Source organism: Taeniopygia guttata, chromosome 1A, assembly GCF_048771995.1.
Source record: "Taeniopygia guttata chromosome 1A, bTaeGut7.mat, whole genome shotgun sequence".
Taxonomy (NCBI): Eukaryota; Metazoa; Chordata; class Aves; order Passeriformes; family Estrildidae; genus Taeniopygia; species Taeniopygia guttata.
Genome location: NC_133025.1, coordinates 27,884,753 through 27,907,271, shown reverse-complemented (window position 1 = coordinate 27,907,271; position 22,519 = coordinate 27,884,753). Strand labels below are relative to the sequence as shown.

The window sequence follows — 22,519 nt, the reverse complement described above, 5'->3', positions numbered from 1 at the left end:
TCATGTCCCATGAGTGCTACCTGACTGCAGGGCAGCCCTTCGTAGAGACCTGTCTGGATGGGAGGAATTCCCTGAGTTTCGTGCCTCTGGGAATTTGGTATTTTTTATATGTGTTTCTCCCAGTGAGAATAAAAAATGAATGTCAATGTGCAGCTAGCACAGTTATTGGCACGTGGGTCCAAGTTGCTGTGCGCTCCCAAAGGCTTTCACTTCAGGTCTCATTGGATGTTGAAATCTTCCCTGTTCACATAATATGGACCTTTATGCTGGAAGATATTTGCTTCTCTCCTCCCATTGAGGAGAATTCAGTGGCTTGTGTTGGATGTATAATTTCTGAGGCCAAGGCACTATTTCCATGTCTGGAGAGAGGCTTTCTGCTCTGGGGACAACAGCTCTTGCCTGTGTGCTCTCCACTGCCCTGGGCCACACCATCTGGGTATTTCTTGAAGGATTTAAGATCAACCCACAGTCAGGCAATGACTGCTGGTGCCATTCACCCCTACAGCATGTACCCACTTGGAACTGCATGCCACAAAAAAGGATCTAAATTTGGCTGGAGCTGGACTATCTCAGTGCAGTGGAAACACTTCTCTATGTGCTGCTTTCTGCAGGCATCAAATAACTGAAGGACAGAGGTGACACAGGTAAATAGCTGCACAACTACAGCCATGAGGAGGGGATGATGCCCAGTCAGTATCTTTGTATTCTCTGTTTGGATTTGTCTTTTTGCCAGCAGATGATACTACATACTGTCACGTCTGCTGCCTGCTGTGAGAGAAAGAAATTATGTCATACCTTTCTGTGAATAAAGATACTATTAGATTATTTAAATGTAGGCCAGAAGAATCCAATCATCAGTACTCAGCAGAGGTTTCCTGTTGAAGTCACCACCTAAATCATGAACTTTTAAAGCGTTCTGGAGAATAAAAATTGGCATAACTTCCAGTTATGCCAATAACCAGAGAATAAACTAGAGTTAAGGCAAACTAAGATGAAGGAGGTACTTTTCAAGTGTCTTTTCATTATGCTCTTTAGACTTGGTTAATTGGCATGGAAGTAAAAGACAAACATGTTAGCCTGGCAAGAAAAAAAAAGTGCCACTTCTTTTAGAGATGTGAACACCATTTTTTACTTTCCATTCATGAGGACTTTTGTGCATTCTCTCCTTTCTTCTGTTTTTGAAAACAAGAAGAATTTTTAAATGGCTAAACAAAAGGAATTGGTCTTAGAAAAGTAAAAAAAAAAAAAAAAAAAGTGGATCATCTCTGGAAGAAATGGAGAAGGGTGCAGAAGGAGTTGGGAAGGGACAGCTGTGACAGCTGACCCCAAAGGGATATCTCAGACCATATGATACCACCCTCATCATATAGATCTGGGGGAAGATGAAGGAAGTGGGGAACATTAGAAGTGATGGCATTTGTCTCCCCAGTCACTTACCCATGCTGTATCCCTGCTTTCCTGGGGATGGCTGAACACCTGCCTGCCCATGGAAAGTGGTGAATGAATCCTTTGTTTTGCTTTGCATCTGTGCATGGCTTTTGTTTTTCCTACTAAACTGTCTTTATCTCAACCCATGAGCTTTCTCACTTTTACTCTTCTGATTTTCTCTCCCCTCATGATCAGATAGTGAGTGAACAGCTTTGTGGGGCACAGTTGGGGGCTGGGGTTAAATCATGACATATCTACTAGAATAGAAAATGTTACCTGAAAAAATACTCTCCTTAGTTATCTCTTGCTTCCAAAAGTGCTGAAAAACTCCCTCTTACTGATTTTAGGAAAGTCTTTCTACCTGTATCACCTATAATCAAAGCAAATAATGCAGAAAAGCTCTTAAACTCCAGCAATAGTCACAGGAAGGCAGGGCAGGGATACACAGGACTTCATTCTATCCACACCTTTACTATCACAAATGACAACATTGCTGTTATGAAATTAGAAAGCTCCAATTCAAAAGACAATTATAATACTTTGAGTAACATTAATACATTTATTTAATTGTCGTTTACTTTTCATTCATAAAAAGGACAAAGCACAGTCCTGTTCTACTCATTTGAAAAGAAAAGATAAAAAGTAACTAAAAAACCAGTTCAATATTCATCAGTATCAAATAATAGCAATATCAATTTTCCTGAAATATAAGGAAACAACAAATATGTCTATCTATATAAACTTTAATTAAGAACCTTGCATTTTAAAGCAGATGATACATTAGTTAGTTTTTCTTGACAACAATTTGAAGCTGAAGGTCCCAGTCAAATTTACACAATTATGTGAAACAGAAAAGTTTCCAACTATCTGATCAGTGTGTGACACCTACTTCATCCATGTCGCTGATTTAAAAAAAGAGAAGTGGCTTTCCTTCCCAGATCATTTCCATGCAAAAATGAAAGAGTTTTGCTTACACCATGTATTAGAAAAGTAAAAGGCAATCATGCATTTGGCAAAAGATGTACTTGTGGTTGTATATTATATAAAAATGAGTCATACTGCAAAAGAACAAAACCAAATGAAGCACAATAAACCACATTTTTTTTTGTACAGAAGGCTTACAGCATATAAGTCTCTTATGTATGAAGACAGCTCATTGCTCTTTCAAATAATTATACAATTTATGAAACTCAGTAGTGTTTGACACTTTGACATTCCTCTATAGGGGAGTATCACTTTTGCCTATTTAAAAAATTTTCATCTTGTAACAAATAGTTAAAATTAAACTAAAACCGTATTATTGATATTTATTAATGAAGACTCTACACTTTTACATGTAAATATATAGTACAAAATTATACAAATAAAATAAAGGGGTGTAAATTATTAATAGACCTAACCTTGCTTCATGTAAATATTATTATGGACCTCTACAGTATCAGTTCTAAAAAGATAAAATCTATTTCTAAGTAGCTAGCAAGGTTGTGCTAATAAAATATGATTCAAAGCTTATAATTCTTGAAGCATCAGACATTGCACTATTACTTGAGCCAGCTGATTCAACATCACTGTGTTTCTTCATCATTCACACTCAAACTAATTCCCAGCATACCATGGAAAATGAAAGGAATGTGCATTTCCTTAACAACTTAAAAAACCCCAAACAAACCAACAAAGAAATCCAGCACTGAAACACTCTAGACACAGTCAGAACAAAAACATTCTCTACCTCTAATAGATTTCCATTTTGAAAAGGCCATAGTAAACATGTAGCTTTGACTAACAGTTGGGATCTGACTTTCACGTACTAACACACAGTTGGATCACCCAGTAATCTGTCAAATAGAGAAATGGTCTCAGAACTTTAAAACTCTTATTTACAACACTATGAACATTACAATAATATCAAGTTCTTGAAAAAGGATATAGTTCTCCCAAATGTACGCCTTCAATACAGGAAGGTAACACCTGGTGTCTGCAGCATAAAAATGTAAATATAATAATTTTTTTACTGTGCTACTCTGCTTTTGCCATTTATTGTATATCTTTTTTTTATATTTTAAATCTTTTCACTTTAAAAAATAACATACGTTTCCTACCATTTCGTGGTCCACTTGGCTGATCTTAGCATGGACTCCATCTCCAAACTCCTAAGTGTTATATTGCTACCTTAATAACAACAATAGGAATAAGAATAACTCAAAACCAATACATTACACTGCTTCCCTGAAAGCTGACGTTTGACTCCCAAAACCAGCAACAAGTATCATAACAGAATTTTTAACAGAATTCTTTTAAGAAAAGAATATAATAATCTTGGGTCAGTGAAGCACAGGTAAATTCCTTTAAGCTGAGCATGCTATCCATGTCTCAGATCTTCTGAACATATTTAAAACAAAAAATCTTTATCACTGACTTTTATATCAATTCCTTCAAATTCTATCCAATAACCTCAAGAAATCTAGCTCTAAATAATTAAATGTTTTTGCTTTGACTGTCTCTCTAAAAACCAGTAATCCCAATAAATGGTGATGGGGCTATTCAAAAATATGCAGTACACAAAACATATAGGATAGTACAGACAGACGTAGTACTCTTACATTTATCACATACAATCAACATTTCAATCTCTATTATTAATTTCACAATTTGTTATTCAAGTTAAAGCACCTACGTATGGTGATTTTACTTTCACTGTACAGCCTATGTTATTGGGTTTTAACACTGTAACTTGCCCCATTGGACCGAATCATGCAACTGTCACAGATCAGCATAAGTGTTTTATAAGGCATATTGGAACAAGTTAAAAATATTTCTTAGCCATTCAAAAGTTGATTTACTTCATGAAGGAGTTCCTGGATGCCTCAGTCCTCTTAAAGTTCATAGGAAATTGGTAGAATAATTCTTTTTAAAGTGTAATTTTTTTGGCTTAGGATGGTGACACAGGAATCAAAAAGAATCGTGGTCCTCATCATCAAAGGGAGTCCTTTGTGTTATGTGGAGGACAAGGTGAATCCAGCTACATTCAGAATCCCGCGCAGGCAAGGACACCCAGGGCAGGCACCACCAGGACCAGGAGCAGAGTTGGTACTCCAACAGCGGCACCTGTGCATCGAACAGAAAACAACACAGCATTGGTCTTAGTCTTACTTCAGCATTACTTGCAGTGGGGGAAAGATCCTGAAGTCCACAGAGTATGGAGGCTGGAAACCAGCTGGTATATCTCAACACGGCCCCTACCTGTATGAATAATCTGAAATGGACAAAGTGACTTGTTACAGTAGGGCGGAGGACTCACTCTTTTGTTCTGCAAGAGTTGCATGTTTATGCAGCATGTTTATACAAGAAACAAGGCCATTTAGGACACATCAGTGTATTTGGATTCGGCCAGTCTGACAAGCCTGGAGGTTATTATACCAGGAGGCAATAGGTCAAAATAAATATTTAAGTATGTAAAAACAAAATTAATGGAGTCTTTGAAATGTGACAAAGCAAAGAGACACCTTTGGAAATGTTAATGTTCATATGAACAGCAATAATCTGAGAGATGTCAAAGAGCCTGGTCCGTTTGTTTACCTGCCAGACTACAAAGTCCAGATGGCCAACTTCTAGCAGTGTGGCATTTATGCCTGTTAAAGTCACGAGGGTATTTCTTAAACAAATATTTTGAGACATAAAATATTAATCTATGGCTTGCAAACTTTACATGACTCGCCATGGCAAACAGAAAAAGGAATTGATATTGTTAAGTGTTTTGTGTTGCGATGGTCCAGCTCCCTGTTAAGAAGCATCTATATGAGAAAACAACTCAGCCAAACTGTGCCTGGCTGTCAGTCCTGGAGATGGGTCAATGGAGCCTGAGAACTGGATATTCTTTTATCCCAGGGAGGGCTTGCCTATATCAGGATGGTAGATGGGCAGTGCAGAACCCAGCTTGCTGCTGTTGAACACTTAGCAGAGAAGTGTTTGCAGCTGGTGCTGATGGTCCTGAGGCGCTGCTGGAACAGGCCCACTGGACAGCTCTCCAGAAATTGTTAAATGAAGAAACACCATACTCAGAAGGTAATGCACAAACTGAGCAGCAGAGATTTCAGCAGGCATAAAAACAAGCTCAGCATGACAAACTGTGAAAGTACAAGGGTATATCTATCTTATTTTTAGTGATTTATGAGGCATATTAATATTTTGATTTAATTCTTAAATATCAGAGTAGAGGTTCTTAATGAATGAAGCCTTAGGGGAAAAAAAAACAGGTTTTGTGTTTAAGACTATCCACAGAAAATGTATGCTGCTTTTGTCAGACCAGGATAGTGCAGTTAGAAAGACGCAAATAAATATTTTGAATGCTTCAAATGGAGAAAAACAAGACAAAAAGTTTGCTGAGTAAAGTTGAATGATGTGCAAGTATGAGGAAACATCTGTTTGCATGTTGTTATTCTACAAAGAAAAAGGAGTAATAAATCTTCCTCTGAGATGTGCTTACTGGCTCCAGAATAATTAGCAATTCATCTCATTATAGTGGTTCCTTACAAGGTTTAGGCACTGTTGCAGAGCTATATTTACCAGTTTTCTTAAATAAAGGAAGTCTTATCCTTGGACAGCACATTAACAGAACATTAGCAGGATAAATGCACATTAAACAGATAATCTTTTTCTTTCTTGTTAGATTACTGACGTACATGTAAGGATCCATACTTTACTGGAAACACTATTTGCCATGGCATGACATCTAGTACACTTCTGCGGCTCATCAATGAAAGTTAAGAAAAGTTTTGCCTAAGAACAGACTACAGGATTTAATTCTGTGCAGTAATGCAATTGTGATCTGTCAGTTTCAGCAACCTCTAAAAGCTAGAGAAATGCCAGATAAAGACTTAATGGATGTGTACTAATAAATACATAGATGTAAATTAAAAGAGAAGGATTATTAAGCTCCCTCTGAAGTCTGGCCAGGTATGAGCTGGAGATATGTAGTGCCTAATGATTCTTTCTCTCCTCTGTGTTATAATGTGTGATCTCTCCTTTCAACCAGCATTTTATGGGTCCAGTGTGCAAGCAATTGAAAACTAAAGCCATCAAAATCACATGACCCAACTACCACTCTAATGCACCATGTGTGAACTTAATATCAATAGTCCTCATTTATTTTAAGTAAACAAAACATATGCCCTTAAATTTGGCTGGTTTTGTTTTGTTTGGTTTTTTAAATGATTTTGGTTTGGGGGTTTTTTGTTTTGTTTTTAGTTTTGTTTTGGGTACTTTTTGGTTTTTTGTTTGATTGGTCTGGTTTGGTTTTTGGGGTTTTTTTTTTCTTTTTTTTTGGTTTTTTTTTTTTTCCCTAACAGTCCCAAGCAAAATAGTAAAATCTTGCACAGGCTTTACTACTGTCTGGTACAGAATTACCGTAGTTGATATTTTTAAATTTAGGACTAAACTATCTATAGAAATACATAGCCAGAATGTAGTTTAACATCAAATAAATCTGTATGGGATGCATGCAGTTAACCTAACTTTTTTTCTGTCTCCTATTCTCAGGAGCCTTTCTCACACAAGTGGTTGTTTATCTGTCTGAGTAAATGAAAAGAAGAACTGCTGGATGGCTTTTCCTTCAGCAAGATCTTTCTGTATCACAGGAACTCCTTCTAAAGTCCCAGTAATCCACAGCTTTCTATTAGTATTATAAATTCCCTGTTGCCATCTCAATCACATAACATTCAGGATGAAACTTTCACACCTCTGAAAGGAGATCCTAAATTTTACTGACATCTTGAACAGTATGCAACAGTCTTCCAAATATATTCAAAAGAAATAAAATCAATGCCTAAATGATTAAACCAGTTCAGATTTTGATGTATTTCTTAAGGCTTTGTGACAATTTGTTACATCATTATTTTCTTTAAATGTTACTTATATTTATATATGATATTTTTGGCCCTCTTCCCAACATCAGTGTCTTTTCATTGTGGAAAAAAAGGACCTTTTTGATCTCTCCCAGACCACAGCAAGCTGCAACCTCCCTCTGAATGGGGCCCCTCAGAGCCAGCAAACTCTCAATTTTGCTATGCTCAGAGGACTGCAGATGAATGCCAAGGACACAGCCTGGGCTGGTAATTCCACACTCCTTGAGGCTCAACCCTTTGTCTGTAGAGAAGATGCAAATTCATTCAACATGAGCTCTTCACTGAACTCAATGGGAATTATTCACATACTCCTTCAGGTCTGTGTGCATGTGACTGTGAATATGCCACAACAAATGTACTGTGAATGTTGCTTGCAGATTTGCAAGTATGTTACATTCATAAGTCAGGCCTGTAAGAGAGTTACTGATGTGCTTACAGTAAATTCTACAGAATCTTTTCTTAAATTGTTAGAGCTAGGCCATTGATTAAGTGCTGTAACGTTTAAGCACTGCAACGTTTAAGTGCTGCTAAAACCTCTAGGCCTAAACCATTGGTCAAGCTGAAGACGAATTTTGGTAAAGAGGGTCCCCTTGAAACATTTTGACAAAACTGGAGAGTCTCCCTTATTCCTTTTTATCTTTACCCTTCCCCATCCATACATCTTTCCATTCCCCGCCTCCATGTAGATAATTTTAGGTTGATTTTAGTTTTAGACTGATTGATTTTAGATTTTATTCTGATTTTTCTCTGTGTGTTTTGTCCATCTAGTAAGTAGAAAAGTGAACCTTACCAACAGACTTCGTTGTACTTTCATTTTTACATTAAATCTGCTGTTCCTTTGCTGGTGATTCTTCAAACAACCTAGAAACTAATTTGTGACAGTCTGCCTTTGTGACTGTTTTGCAGAACAGATTCCTTTTTCCTGAAAGAATGACCAAACTCCTACTCATTTTCTAAATAATACTCTCCTTTTGGTCCAGGATGCAAGGACCTATATTCCATTAGGGCTATCTGGTTTTTAGCTCTCCTTTTTACTATAAGAAGGTTAATTGCAAAGCCTTCTCATATTCTGTTTATCCTCGAGTCTAAGGTTTGTCCATTTCTGTGTGAAAAAAATAGGTCATCTGAAAAAAATGAAGAGATTTTTGCCTGTTCCAGTCACTAGTTTCTTTATCAACTATTAGGCTTCATTTGTATCTGTTTTCTCAGTGTTTTTATATTTGCTCAGATAGAACAGAAAAACAGAAGTGGGGTGAAATATCATTTCTTTGAACTGCATAAAAGTAAAAGATGGGTTTATTGTTCTTTCAACTGGCTATTGAAAAGAAATTGCTCTTGTCCCAGATGGAAACACTGTCTCCATGGAAGACTGCTGCAAAAGAAATAGGTAGTATCAGCTGACATGATTTAAATTCTGTTATCACTATTCATGGAAAATGGAAAAGAACAGAACTAATTATAATATACCTATCTTGCATCACTGGCATCATTATTAAATCATGTGTCCAACTTTCCCTTGTCTAGGAAACCTTTGTTTGTGCACAAGGAAATTTTCCTCTTGCCTGTGCCACAAACCTTTCAAGAAAGGCACTATGGAGTGACTCACAACTCTGTGATTTGCTGTTTTTGCAGCAGAGTAGATGCATGGGATGGAAACAAAGCTGTCTGTCTATCTGCCCATGCTTTGTGCTGTGCTGAGGTTTGCTGTGCATCTGGGGAACAGTTTCAACAGTTCTAAGAAAAACATATATGAACTGCTGCTGATGGTCTCTGTGTTTTTTCCACCCCATGATGTTAGTCTCCTACTTGAAAATTCTGTCAAGGAAACATTTTGTTTTGTTCTGGCAATAGCACCTGGAACCTTGGCATTGTCAGCAGCTGGGATTTCTTTTTCATTGACTCTAGCCCTGCCACAGACCTGGGCTGCCAACATTAAAAGATGACCTAGACTGCAAGAAAAATCAGAAAATTTTCAGTCATTGGATTATTATTACATAGCTGTCAATAAACATAGGTTATTTCTCAAATACCTCTTCCCCCTCACATATAGTAATAGTCATTACAGATTCTTTTGCATGGAGAGTAAAGTAGAAGAGCACTGGTAACATTTTTTAATGAAATATACTCTTAAAGTTGTGCACACAACAAATAATAGCATGAGGAGATTCTTCTGTGATCTAGGCAGAGGATCTTTGGCCAGTTGGCATGTCTGAGGATTTGTGACTTTTTCTTACAAATAAATTCAGCCCAACTATATACCAGCTGTGTCACTCTTTTTGACTTGCAAATAGTCCACATTTAAAAAGCCACAGGGTGCAATGGGTAAAGAGCAGAAACTCTTCAGGCAAAATGGTGGCACAGCCTCCCTCCCTCTGCTCCCTGAGTACTGCAGCACCACAAGGAATGATCAATGGGAACAAGCAGCACCCAGGGCTGGAGTGCCTGAAAAAATATGCAGACAATGAAAATGATGGACTGAGAAGCAGCAAAGAAAATAAATTAGTCCAACAGGACAGATAAGCTTCAATTTGGCCTTGGTCTTCAGCAAGGCAGAAAAAAAAATCTTAAATCAGGCATTAAAGTCACTGCAGAAGGAAAGAAAGGAAACAATAATTATCAGAGGATAATGTAGACTAAGAAAACATAACTATTACAAAATGAAAATATGATATGAATGATATAAAATATGATATGAAATGAAAATATATTATATGATATAAAAATATTTCCACTATCTGTCTAATCTTCGAGTTTGAATAGAATCAAAAGTGAAAAAAATGAAATAAATGAAAATATGGCTTTTCAAGAAAACACTTGTTCTATCACTGAGTATGTTGTAATGCAAGGAATTGTCACCTTATTCAATCAAATTAAATCTTGGAAGGAGGCAAAACCAATAAATTTGAATCGTGATGAAACAAAATGTGATGATGAAGAAAAATCAAGAAAAAAAACTGAGAACAAAATATGTTGATTTAAGCATATGTATGTACCAGGTTAGAGGGCATTCTGAGTATTTTCTACTTAATTTTTTAGTCATGAGACAACAGCGAACGCATTTTGAAAATTACTTTTCTTTTAGAGGAGAGCTCTTTTGGAAATGTACTTTCAGTTTAGTAGAAGCATTTTGCTATATTCTTCTACCAGATGCATAAGAAGTTTGAAGGCAAGGAACAAAGGACTTTCATGCCCCTAGAGTCTGTTTTCTTCAGTATTGCTTAAGATTTTTACCTGTGTTTTCCTCCTCTTATTACCACAACAATCTTTGAAACAGATGGGCATTTTCAAATCACAATCAAAAACTTGATTATAACACATGAGAAGTGAATGATCACCTGACTTACTTGATACTAATGTGTGCAATAAACATTTGTTCCCTTTCAAACAGTAATTGAAAAAATTAAAAGATAAATAATTAAAAAGATTTTGTAAGCTAGTACAGGCAAAATGTATGGATTTTCCTTTGAAAGAGCTGTACTTCAAAGTAAATACTATTTCAGGATCCTAAAATATGCCTCTGGCAAATAGAACTCATATGTGTATATTAATGTGTGTGTGCACTGAACACAGAGAAACTGTAATTTTGTTCTCTTGCTATAAACATATACAATACATAAATTATTCTTTGTCCATGACACTATTAAAACTGAGACATCAACCTGATTTCACATGTGAAGCTGAAGGTGTATGGTATTTACCTTTCTTCCTCAATATTTATCGAAATAAGAAGAGTAACCCTCCCCTTTTTCCCACCCTGGATGAAATTTTAAAACTTGAAAATTTTAAAACTATTTTTCCATACTCTGGCATAAAGCAACTGCACTGAGGCCAGTGCAGTTACACAAGTGAAGTGAAAAAAGAACGAAGCACCATATGGTTGTAGTTCCTACTGATTGCAAGATTGTTTTGATTACGCTAATATTAGTAATATGAAAAAGCATTGCAGTCCAAACATCATGAAAGAGACAAAAAAAATTCTCAGACTTTACTATATTTCAAAGGAAACAGATAAGCCTATTATTAACTCTTGAAAAAGACTCCATTGGTTAAACAAGTCATTCCAATCTTCATCTGGTTGTGGTAACTCAAGAATGAATTTTAAATTTTGTAGCTCATTAATTTACTATAATGGGCTTAAAAAACATCTCCAAACTCCTTACTCTACAACAGGCACTGGCCAATAAAATACAAAATATCATGGCTGTATTTTACTGATTACAGCTGTATGCTGGAATGCATGTATACAAAGAGTTATTTTATTATAAGAAATTTTATTTCAAGATGTTCACTAAAAAGAAAGGCATGCAAGATAGCTTTAGATAGTGATTGGTAAACTTAATTTGTATCACTCTCAACTAAAACAGTGTAACCTGTTGGAAGCTGACCCGTTACATGAGAGCAAAGTAGCTGCAGAATATTTGCCTCCTTTTTCACAGGTGACTGAGTTTTGTGTGGCATGGAAGAGGATGAGGAAAACAAAAAGGAGGTTTTTCCCTTGAACAAGGAATTGAGACAGAAATAAAAAATCTAGTTTCTTTTTCATTTGGCTTTCAAATGTAACTATCTTAGTTAAAACATGTTATAATTTTAATTCCTATGTTAGGACCTCAGGACCAGTTAGTGCTCCTGAACCCGAAATATAGGATGAAAGATGTGTGCTGGTGTCCTGTCTGGCCTCCACCTCTGTCCTGGGATGACTTTATGATGCTGAATTGTATTCCCATTCATCTGTTTAGCCCAGAAAGAAGTTTTGTGCCTTTTAAAATAGATCCAAGAGAGAAGTGGGGGGAGATGGAAAAGCGGTGGAATTTTTTCACGGCTGTATTCAAAACCAAAGAGACAAGAGCTGCAGCTCTCTCTCAATGAGCATCATCTGCAGCACAGACAGGGAGCAGGACAGAGCTCTCCTTTGCTTTTAGTTAGTTTTTGTCGGAATTCAAAATGTCCCTCAGACATTTTCAGAGGTTCCAGGCTTTGGTCAGAAGCATTTTAGACCCTGGCAAGCAGCTGAAAACAGCTGTGATTTTGAGTTTGAACCATGGAATGAATTACCAACTTTGAAGGTGGAACAAGCAATCACAGAGGGTTAGATGGTATAGTAAAAGTAGTCACAAATTAGAGGGAAAATTTTTTTAGTATTGTACAAGGGGGTTTTAGTACCTGTACAGGGGGGTTTTTACTTTGTACATGGGGGTCAGGAGTTCTAAGATGGAGGAAAGTGGGCCTGATCCTGTTCTTCCTCCTTCTTCTTCCTTACCTCCATGTTCTTGGTGATGTTGGCATTTTTCTATTGGTTTAGGCTGGGGACACACTATTCAATGTAGGTGACAGATATTGGCACATTATTGTAAATATAGTACACGTAGTTTCTGGTATATAATGTTTGTACCATCCCACTGAGGGGCAGAGCCCCACACGCTGCCCTGCAAGACAGACCTGTGGCAGGGCAGCAGAACATGTTATAGATAAGCAAAAATAAACAACCTTGAAAATAGCACAGACGAACTATGGCTTCTTCTTTGGCAACGGGGCAGAAAGACAGAGACTTTCTACAATCTCGGAATCACCAATACCCACAGATTCCGACTAGTTTTTAGATAGCTGAGGCAGAGAATTTCCCCAGACTGTGGCTTTGTTTTTCTTGGAACTGTTCAAACTTGCTCTGGATCAAAAACCCAGAAAAAACTGTGAAAAAAACACTTCGAAACAGCAAAAGGTTTTAATGTTTAACATTCTTAAATTTTTTTTTATGCTTATAAATATTTTGCTTGTTAGAGAAACAGTTTTTTCCACTTTTCTTGAAGGAATTTTATCACCTGAACAGGTGGAGGAATGGACCATTGAATTTTGCCCTTTAAGGAACCATCCCTTTGGAAGTTCCCTTCCAAATTTGTCCCAAACCAAGACAACCTGCCTACCTAGAAGGCCTCAGTTCCCCTGTTTTTCATGTCATGCCTGTCAGAATTGTGTCCCTGGATGTAGCATTTGAGACGCCCCAGTTTAGCAGGAACATCCTGGGGCAGGTTTTGTTTAACAATCTTAATTACACCCTACATGAGAACTGATTGTAATGGGAGCTTAGACACCTAACTCAGCCATGTTATATAGATTACTTTGGATTTGATACCCAGTGAACAGCAGGAAAAAAAACTCATCTGGATGACACACTGGTGGTATAGACATTCCTTGTTTAAGATCCTACCATTCCTATGTTTTGCTTTAGCTATTGTTTACATCTCTGTGTAAATATGTAACTTCCATTTTGGTCAGTCAAGCACCAAAACATGCATTCCTATCAAACTATATCTTCTCTTTGCAATTCTCTGAGAAAAACTGTAATTTAAAAGAAATTCCATTACTCTATCCTTCTTTTGGGATAATTATTCAAAACCCTAATGCATTACTGGAAGATTTCCTTAAGAATAAAAATTAGCAGACATAATTTGCTATGTGTAGGCATTAAAGCTATACTTTGTTCTGCTTTTTGAAAAAGCAGCCTAGAAATAACCTGAAATTCTTTCCTGATTGGCTGTATATTATATGTTCCAAAGAGATTACCTTGCCTTTTGTCTCACAAATTTTCTTTAACTAAGTCCAGGGAATGCTGCCTCTGTCTAGGTCACCAGAGGCATAGTCCCTGTCTGTCTAGCTGGTGTTTGGTAGAATTTATGGATGAGAACTTGTCTGCAGCGTGGAAGGCAGTTTAATACAAAACTCTGCAAATCAGCATTTGCAGGGTGCTAACTCTCCCAGTGGTGCTCATTCTGTACAGGCACATTTGGGAGAGGTCATAGTGTTGGCAAGAGTGATCAGCTTGGGCTTGACATTGCACTGACATGATGCTTTTGGACTGGGAAGTAATCTGCCGGCTGCGATTACTTAAAGGCTCTTTGCACCACACCAGTGGCAGGTTGCAATGCATGTTTGATACAAAGATACTCAGGGCATGTCCTGAAGACAGCAGTTGCCTCAACTTTTTTGCAGCTTATAAAATATGTTAAAAGTGATTGTCCTGGTGTATGATAATACAACAATATATTTCAGATTTTTTTAAGTGGTTGACTTACTATCCCCAAATAACTCTCATAGAACATGGTACACGCAATTAACACATATGCTAAATGGATTAAGAATTCAGTCACCAGCAGATTTCAAATCACAATTATTGAAGAATGGGCATTGAATTTCTAGTGCAATTCCACACTGAACAGCTGTAGACTAAATGCAATCCATATATTTATATCAAAAGCAGCAGAAGTAAGCACCTATGGAACCAAAATGGCAAATATAGAGACAACACCACATTAATATAAAAATTCAGACAGCATAGGGACTTGAACCATTCAAAACAACTGTGCTTTGTCACAAAATAAAACATAAAGTTAAAAAGAGACCTGATACTGTAGTGATACTCTGAAAATAATGAGATACTGTATCCTGGAAAGCAAGGATTCCAGGAAGGATTTAGAGATGGGGTTGGATAAACAAGATGAACATAATTTCATAGCCCCATGAAAGGTAATAAATGTCTAATGAAAGCCTTTTATGAATAATGCTGGAAGTAGCTAAGTGTAGGGAGGCAAGAATATCTCTGCAGACAGCTGAGTTGAACACAGTGCATATATAGTATCTACAGTCTTAAAGGAAGTATCAGAAGCTGGAGAGGTGAAGAAAAGAGTTGATGAAATTATTTAAGATCTGATGGCAATATAACTGAGGAGAAATTCAAGGCACACAGTGTTTTAAACATTTGATTAGTCACTTTGCTAGTATAGATACATTTCTTAACGGGAACAATGTATTACACACAAAAAGACTCTTTAAAAATAGCTACAAAAGGAAACAATGCTCAGACACCAAAGCCAGAAAAACAGAAATTAAAAAAAAATGCAAAAAATGTCAACTGTGCAGGTGTTCATTAGAACAAAGTAGACAAAAAATACAAACTTCATACAAACAAAAATGGCGATACTCATGAGCTCACACCAGATGATATAAGCCATATATATTATTAAAAACCTGCAGATGGGACGTCCACTCCTTCAGGCATAGGCAGCTTTCCTCACAGTACAGATAATACACACAGGCATTGTTCTTTTTAAAAAGCCATAATAATGATTGCATTGCTTCTGTGACAAGAGTATTGTTGACATTTAATCCTTTCTAAAACCCAAGTTAATTTTTTAAATTAAAAAGTCAAGAATACAATGAAAGTGATTGGATTATAACCTTGCAAAGACGCTATCCAATTATTTGATGTCTATTCATATGTCCTCTTTCAAACCGAATAGTGCCAAGGAACTACTTAAGATAAAAAACTAACAGGAAGGAGATGCACAGACCATGTCTGGACTTGTAATTACGGAAAACATTGAACCCAATTTGAACTATCCTAAGCCATGATCCCTCCTTTATCAATCATCCAGACTACTCTGAATTAGAGTATGTGGAGTTTCTTATTACTTATTTATCACTTTTATGCCACAGATCCCCTTTTCACTGAGAAGTGGAACTTCCCTGACAAGTCATCTGGGGATCACTGTGGACCACTCCTTTTCTCTATTATTTTCCTTTTAGTGACAGTTGACAGAGGAATGAGATAGAGGCAAAAGGTGCTAGAAACTACGGGGTTATTGCAAGCTGATACCTAAATCCTGGGGTCTCCACCATGTAGTTATGCTTGTAGGACACTAATAGAAGCAGCAGCCTAACTGGAGACACCAGTAAAAGCACTCTGGTATTTGGAAGATTGGCAGTGCTTCCAGGATTGAGCTACACTGCTACGGAAGTGTCCTGTGTGTGCTATGAGTCCTCAAAAATGTTTTAAGATATACTCTTATTTTCAATAGCATTTAAGAGGAAAATACTCAGTCCAAAATTTCCAAGAAGTGTGGTGAAGAAAAAGGGAAGTTATCTGCTCACCTGAAATTTTTATTTGGGCTACTTCTCCATCTCCTCCTTCACTGTGTGCTCGCACTTCAACAACATATTCACCATTGCTGGGGACTGGGACCTCTATCGTATGCTTTCCAGTGGAAAACAACTTGCCTTCATGCTGTCCATCTGGCCTATAAAGTACCTAGGAAAGTCATGGTAAATATAGTTATTGAAATGTTACATTTCCATGAAGATCTATTTCTGTATGTACAGTGTGTCAATGAAAATGTATGAGGTTTTTATTCATATGAAACATTATATATACAGACATACACACAAATACATTACAACTTTTTTCCATATTTACGCAAGGTGAATTTAGACAGGATGTCTTCTCATTTTCTGTAACAAAATTTTGCCACCTTTTGAAAAATAATTTTAGCACTCACATTCAAAATAAGTAATTAAGTGATGGAGAATAACAATACAGAGTGGCATTGTTATTGAGAATAAAAATATGAGAACTCAGCTGGGTTTTCTGACATAAAATTTACAACCATTTTCATAAATATGACAATTATAAATTTTATTATTAACTGTTGATGCTAAACTATTGCAAATGGGATAGTACCTGTCTTGTGGGACCTTTAGAAAAAAAATCCCATTTCTTTCTGAAATAATCTCTGTGAAACACTATTAGCAATTCCCAGGAAGGAATTCACTCCTCATTCAAATTTGCAAATGAAGAATATGATACTAATTTTCTTACTGCCAAGCAAGCAGCAACATTAGACAGGAATTGACAGCTGAAGTTTTCTATATGCCCTATAGTCGGTATATACACTTGCTGTGGTTACAGAGTAACTGCATCTAATGATGGTAGAGGTCCCTTCCCTTCATCTACATTCCCAGACTTGAAAAACTCATGTTTCAGGAACTGTAACCCCCGTGGAGATGGGAAAGGAAAACTGGAACAATGTATAGAAATAAAAGAAAAAACTATGAAGTGTATAACTTTTCTATGCATTATTTTAAGCCAACAGAGAATAAATATGATCATGTGGGAAATGAGGTTGTTGAAGTCACTGCTATGAACTTTTTTATATGGTTTACAACCCAAATGAATTTCAGTGCCCAAATATTTTCTCATCATATTGACTAAACCTACTGGCTTTGCCCTACGCCTACTGGATGGTTGCAATTGCTGAGCATGATACCATTCTCTTCAACATTCAAGTATGTGTAAGTCTGATTATGTACAAAGATTCAACACTGTCTATAAAATGCACTACACAAAGTATACATAAAGATAAAAAATATTTTCAGAGATCATACTTTATATCCTTCAACGGCAGACTCGTTTGACATTGCCTTCACGTGATCCCAGGTGATGATGTACCTTGAACCAGATCTTACAGAACTGATAATTCTTGGGCGTTGGCTTGGAGCTGAAAAGCAACATATGTATAATGTACACATAAATGAGATTTCATTAATGTTCAATGATGCTTTTATTAAGACATGGAAAAATGTAAAGATGTGAATATGGAAATTAGGCTGCCATATATATAAGCAAGAGAGAGTCTCCTTCTTGGAATGAACTGCTACAGCTCCAGCCAGGCAATTTTGGATGGCTTTGTGCAGTGGCTGCATTGTGGGTCTGCCTTTCTGTATTGCCAGAAGGGAAGTGGCCAACATTACTCTTCACTGTCTTGCTGACCACTAGTGTTTGCTAGCATGCAACTACCTTCAGAACCTCCCAGAAGTGTGGTGTAAACCATATATATTCATTTAGATCAAATATTCAATCAACTATTTACAGCCATTTCTACATCATTTAACTCAGATCAGCAGAAATAACAGTACCCCACTGCAGAAATTCATTATAACTTACACAGTAAGCTTATGAAATGGACTCTTATTAATGAATCCTGCAGGTGCAAGTTGCAGAATACACTACTTAGTGACAGAAATCCTCAAATTAGTTGTATGCATTTTTAGCCCAGAAAATTGTGTTTTAAATACACAAGATGCTTTTCTTACATTGCTCAGTCTGTGTTAGTGCTAGGTATCGTCATTGAGTCAGGAGCAATATTCAAAAACCTGTTATAGTATGTTAATTCTAGGGTGAGATTCAGATCACCCACTTCTCAAGGCTGACTGAATGTGCTGCTCTGCTGCTGATGAAAGAGGCAGCTGGTCACATTTCAGTCATCATTGACTAAACAAAAAAGCAATGTATAGATGCCTAAGTAATAGCTGGTCTCAACTGCTCATCATTTAGAATATTATGTCCAGCTTTGGGATTCCCAATGCTTGAAAGACACTAGTAATCTGGAGTGAGTTCAACAGAGCAATACCAACCTGATGGGGATCTGGAACACTTGATTTGTGAAGGAAGGGTGAAAGAGCTGCACTTGTACAGCATGTAGGTGAGACAGTTTTGGAGGGGACCTAAGAATGCCCTGTCCTAGCAGGGGGTTTATCGAAAACGATCCAAGCTCTTGGATGGCATGGCAGGAGGACGAGTAACAAAAACGCACAATATTGATTAAGAGCCTCAGACTAGATGTTCAGAATAAGAATAAGACATCCCCATTATACATGGCAACAAAACAGAGGAAGGAGAATTTTAGCAGAAATTTTCAGACTAAGAAGCAATATCACATGAGGAGAGAACATTTGGTATATGAATGAGAAGCCACATTTGAAAACATGATGGACATGATTATACTCGTCCTAATGTTCCATTTACTTACGTGCTTTCCTTGTAACAACATCAATGGTGCTGCTGGGAGGTCCATAGCCTGCACTATTGAAGGCAGACACATCCACATGGTAGCGGGTGTTAGGCTTCAGGTTTTCCAGTTTGGTTGAATACTCTTGATTGCTCACCTGTACCCGCTGTGCAGCTGCTTCTTTATCATGAGCAGCCCAGTAACGAATCTGTAAGCATGGAAATTGGAGGATTAAATTTAAGATATTTAATAATAAAGAAATGTTTTAAAAAATTGATGTATTTCTATACTATATATTCAGATATAAGCCAGCTAAAAGAAATCTAATAGCAATAGCATAGAATTCGTTCTACAGGTTGTAATTTTAACCAAGTTGTGTATAGGCATAAAAAAGCAGAAATAAATGTAGAATGTATTATTAAACTTTTCTCACAGTGGTTTAGCTTGTTCCCAGCTAAGTCACCAGAAGCCTGGGAGCTGGATAATGCCTTCAAAGAACAAGACTATTTTCTTCTTGCTCTTTTGTTTTTGCATTCTACTCTGAATTTTAGTACTATTTTTTACAGTAGTAGAGACTAAACTCTGAGAATGTTTTTGGTGTGTTTTGTTTTGAATGTCTTACAAATTTAGGCCTTTTGTAATTCTATCTATGGAAAGCAAAGTATTCAATCATGTTAGCTGCATGTGTAGGTCTGGATAGGTGTACATAACAATTTTCTAAAGTTTTTCAGCTAAACCCAATCAGGTTTCATAGCACAATATGGCATTTGTCAAAGTAGATGAAGAAGTACATGAAAATACTTAAAATATGTAAGCTTGTAACACCTTAAAAACCAAAGCCAATTAAGAGTACACAGAAATTCCATTAGGATTTTTTTTTCCCCCCCGAAGAACTTGTTCCATCCTACTTTTGTTCATTATGCATTACAAAGCACCAGGTGAAAACAGTGTAATTCCTATGGAGTGATGCAATTCCATAGGGTCCTATTCTGCATGGCCTTGTGAGATGCAAATGAGAGTGAAACACTGTCAGTCTCTGGGTTTTGTCTGGTACATAACCATTTGCATAAAACTAAATTACTGCACAAACCTGAAAGAGCAGAAAGCCGTGCTCATTGCATTTTGGTTCTGACTGTTTTCACCCTCAGCTTCTGCCTGATTTCATAATGAATTTTGTGTATGCTACATGAACACATTTTAGATTTTTTAGGAAGAAGTTAATACTGTTTGGTAAATTTGGGCTCAAGGAAAAATCTTACTTTGTAAGACATTATTGGTATCCTGTCATCTTGTCTTTTAAATAGTAACTGCTTTAACCTTCTGTTCTTCTGACATTAGTTGTCTATGAAAACTTCATTTAAGGAATAGGTTAGAAGAGCAGATAGTCTGTCAAAGTGTTAATATTGCAAGTTCTCTACAAGTTGTGGGTTCAACCCTTGTTTGGTGAGGCTTTATTTTCTCCCATTTAAATTTAAAGTAAAATATTTAATTTAGCAGCGGATTTCTATTTACGTACTTCAAATGTCTTTGGACATGAGAACAGTATCACTGTTCTGTCAACTAAATACTTCTTGGAGCTTGACTATTTTCAATGTTTTTTGCCACAGTCCTTCCCACTAATGTTATAGGTTACTCACTCTGATTACTATAAATCTGACATCTTAGTGGCCTTCATCATTCTTTCCTGCTGCAGGGAGAATCACACTGTCTCTGCAGACCAAACTGGATTTGCTTTTTAAGTTCAGCATGCATACCTGATTTCCAGCAGGAAAAAAAGATAATCTTCAGTTCTATAAATATATGTCCTGCATTTTATTCAGAAAGTATCATCCACTAGCATCCTAAACATCAGTTTGCTGTAATTTAGGCAATCACACTCATAAAATTCATACTACAAAGGTGCCTATTTTCCCAAGTAAACAGCCTTTACCCTAAAATGAGGACTCTGCACCCAGTCCATTCTGCAGGCTTCAGCAATAGAGTGGCAATCCACCAGATTAATGGTTTCAAACCGGCATGGATCTGAAACTGTGACAGCCATTTCATCTGAAGGTCCGATAGTGATCTTCAAGTCAGAGTTTCTTTTATATGATTATAATTAACCCACTCTTGTAGATAAGCAGGTCTTGTTGAATGCAACCATCTGTACACCATAAGGTGTTAACTGCAAGTGGCTGACTCAGGTGAGAGAAGGCGTGTACATCAGGAGCTAGAGAACATCATGTCTAGCTCTAAGTTCAAACAAGTTTCTAGCCTACAGCAAAAGACTCTGTAAAATTCTAGGTGGCCAAAAGTTTATTAACTGCGATAGGACCAGTAGTAGCTTTGTTGTTGATTTTAGCTGGCCATTGGAAAATAATTAATTTCTTTTTAGTATGCTCTATTATGTTAATTCACAGCTCTACCTAAAGATAGAAAACACACTTTATATGAAGATTTTATTAATCATTTGGCATATTCTGGAAGCCTTTGAATTCCTCTGCCTTGAAAAGCTTCTAACAATCTTAATGTTCATTTGCAGTACAGGAAGGCTAATGGTGTAATACAAGAGTAATGTAACACAGAGCATCAATCAAGACAAGCGAGAACAATGAATAAAAATGCAAATTTCTTCACAGAGAACATATTACATTTCAGACAGAAGTAATACAATTTAAAAATTAAATAAAATTTACATCCCAAATGTAATAGTTCTTGGCTGCAAAGTTGTGGATTTTATTCCTATACTACGTAAGCTATATGTCATGAACACAGAAAGTTCTTCTCTAATACACAGCCATATTTACATATTTGGAACATTGTAACAACTCCTGGAAAAAAAAAACAACTATTACTTGCCTGAGAGCTAAGAAAATTACTGTCTTCTTTATACTATTTCTACATTTCTAATTTTATTTTTAAATAATTTCAAACTTTCTTGAAGTAATTTGGAAATTTCTTTCTTGCCTTTGGAATTAAATGCCGCATTGCTACAAAGGGGTCACATTTCCCCACTCTACTGAGTAGCCTCTCTCTTTTTTTTTTAAGAGCTTATATAGTAGCCCCAGACGGCCTTCTTATTCCTGGTGCTCGGCATTTACCTTGTTAGGGTAATCCATAGAAAATGAATCCCCAGAGGACACAGAAGGGGATTTCAACCAAGCTCTGGAGTTTTTGTAGGAAATCAGCCAATTGTGATTTGTATGAAGGAATGCCTTAGCCACCATGAATAATTGCAGACCTCTGTGCTAAAATCAGGGAAAAACCTGTCTTTCATGGTCTTCTCTATTCAAACTTTACTATATTGAAACTCTTTCTGTAGATGTTGTGAAACAGAAGCTTCCATATTCTTGAAAGTTCTACACAAAAATATACTTTACTCATATTGAGAAAGAATGTTAATAGCATATTTCAGTCTAGAAGAGACAATGATGGGGAGTAGTGATAAATTTGTTTAATAGAATATACCTACATCTATTGCATAGAAGCAGCGCGAAATACGGATAGTGTCACTGGTGCTGCATGCACTGCAGAGATGCGGCTGTTAGCAGTCTATTGTAAGAATCATCAATCTTAAATTCTCTGTATGGATGGAGC

The 22,519-nt window shown here is 36.7% G+C and overlaps 1 protein-coding gene across 6 annotated transcripts in view; it reads right to left on the bottom strand.

Moving 5' to 3' along the window:
- Positions 1 to 1,964: 1,964 nt before the first annotated feature.
- Positions 1,965 to 22,519, bottom strand: part of CNTN1 (contactin 1) — a 209,817-nt gene continuing 189,262 nt past the window's right edge. For all 6 annotated transcript variants that reach the window (XM_030258278.4, XM_030258285.4, XM_072922138.1 and 3 more), the window contains 4 exons: positions 18,965 to 19,151; positions 17,541 to 17,653; positions 16,251 to 16,407; positions 1,965 to 4,533 (listed from right to left, as the gene is read on the bottom strand). In XM_030258278.4, coding sequence (XP_030114138.2) covers positions 4,454 to 4,533; positions 16,251 to 16,407; positions 17,541 to 17,653; positions 18,965 to 19,151 — 537 coding nt within the window. In that variant the 3' untranslated portion in view covers positions 1,965 to 4,453. The remainder of the gene's footprint in view (positions 4,534 to 16,250; positions 16,408 to 17,540; positions 17,654 to 18,964; positions 19,152 to 22,519) is intronic.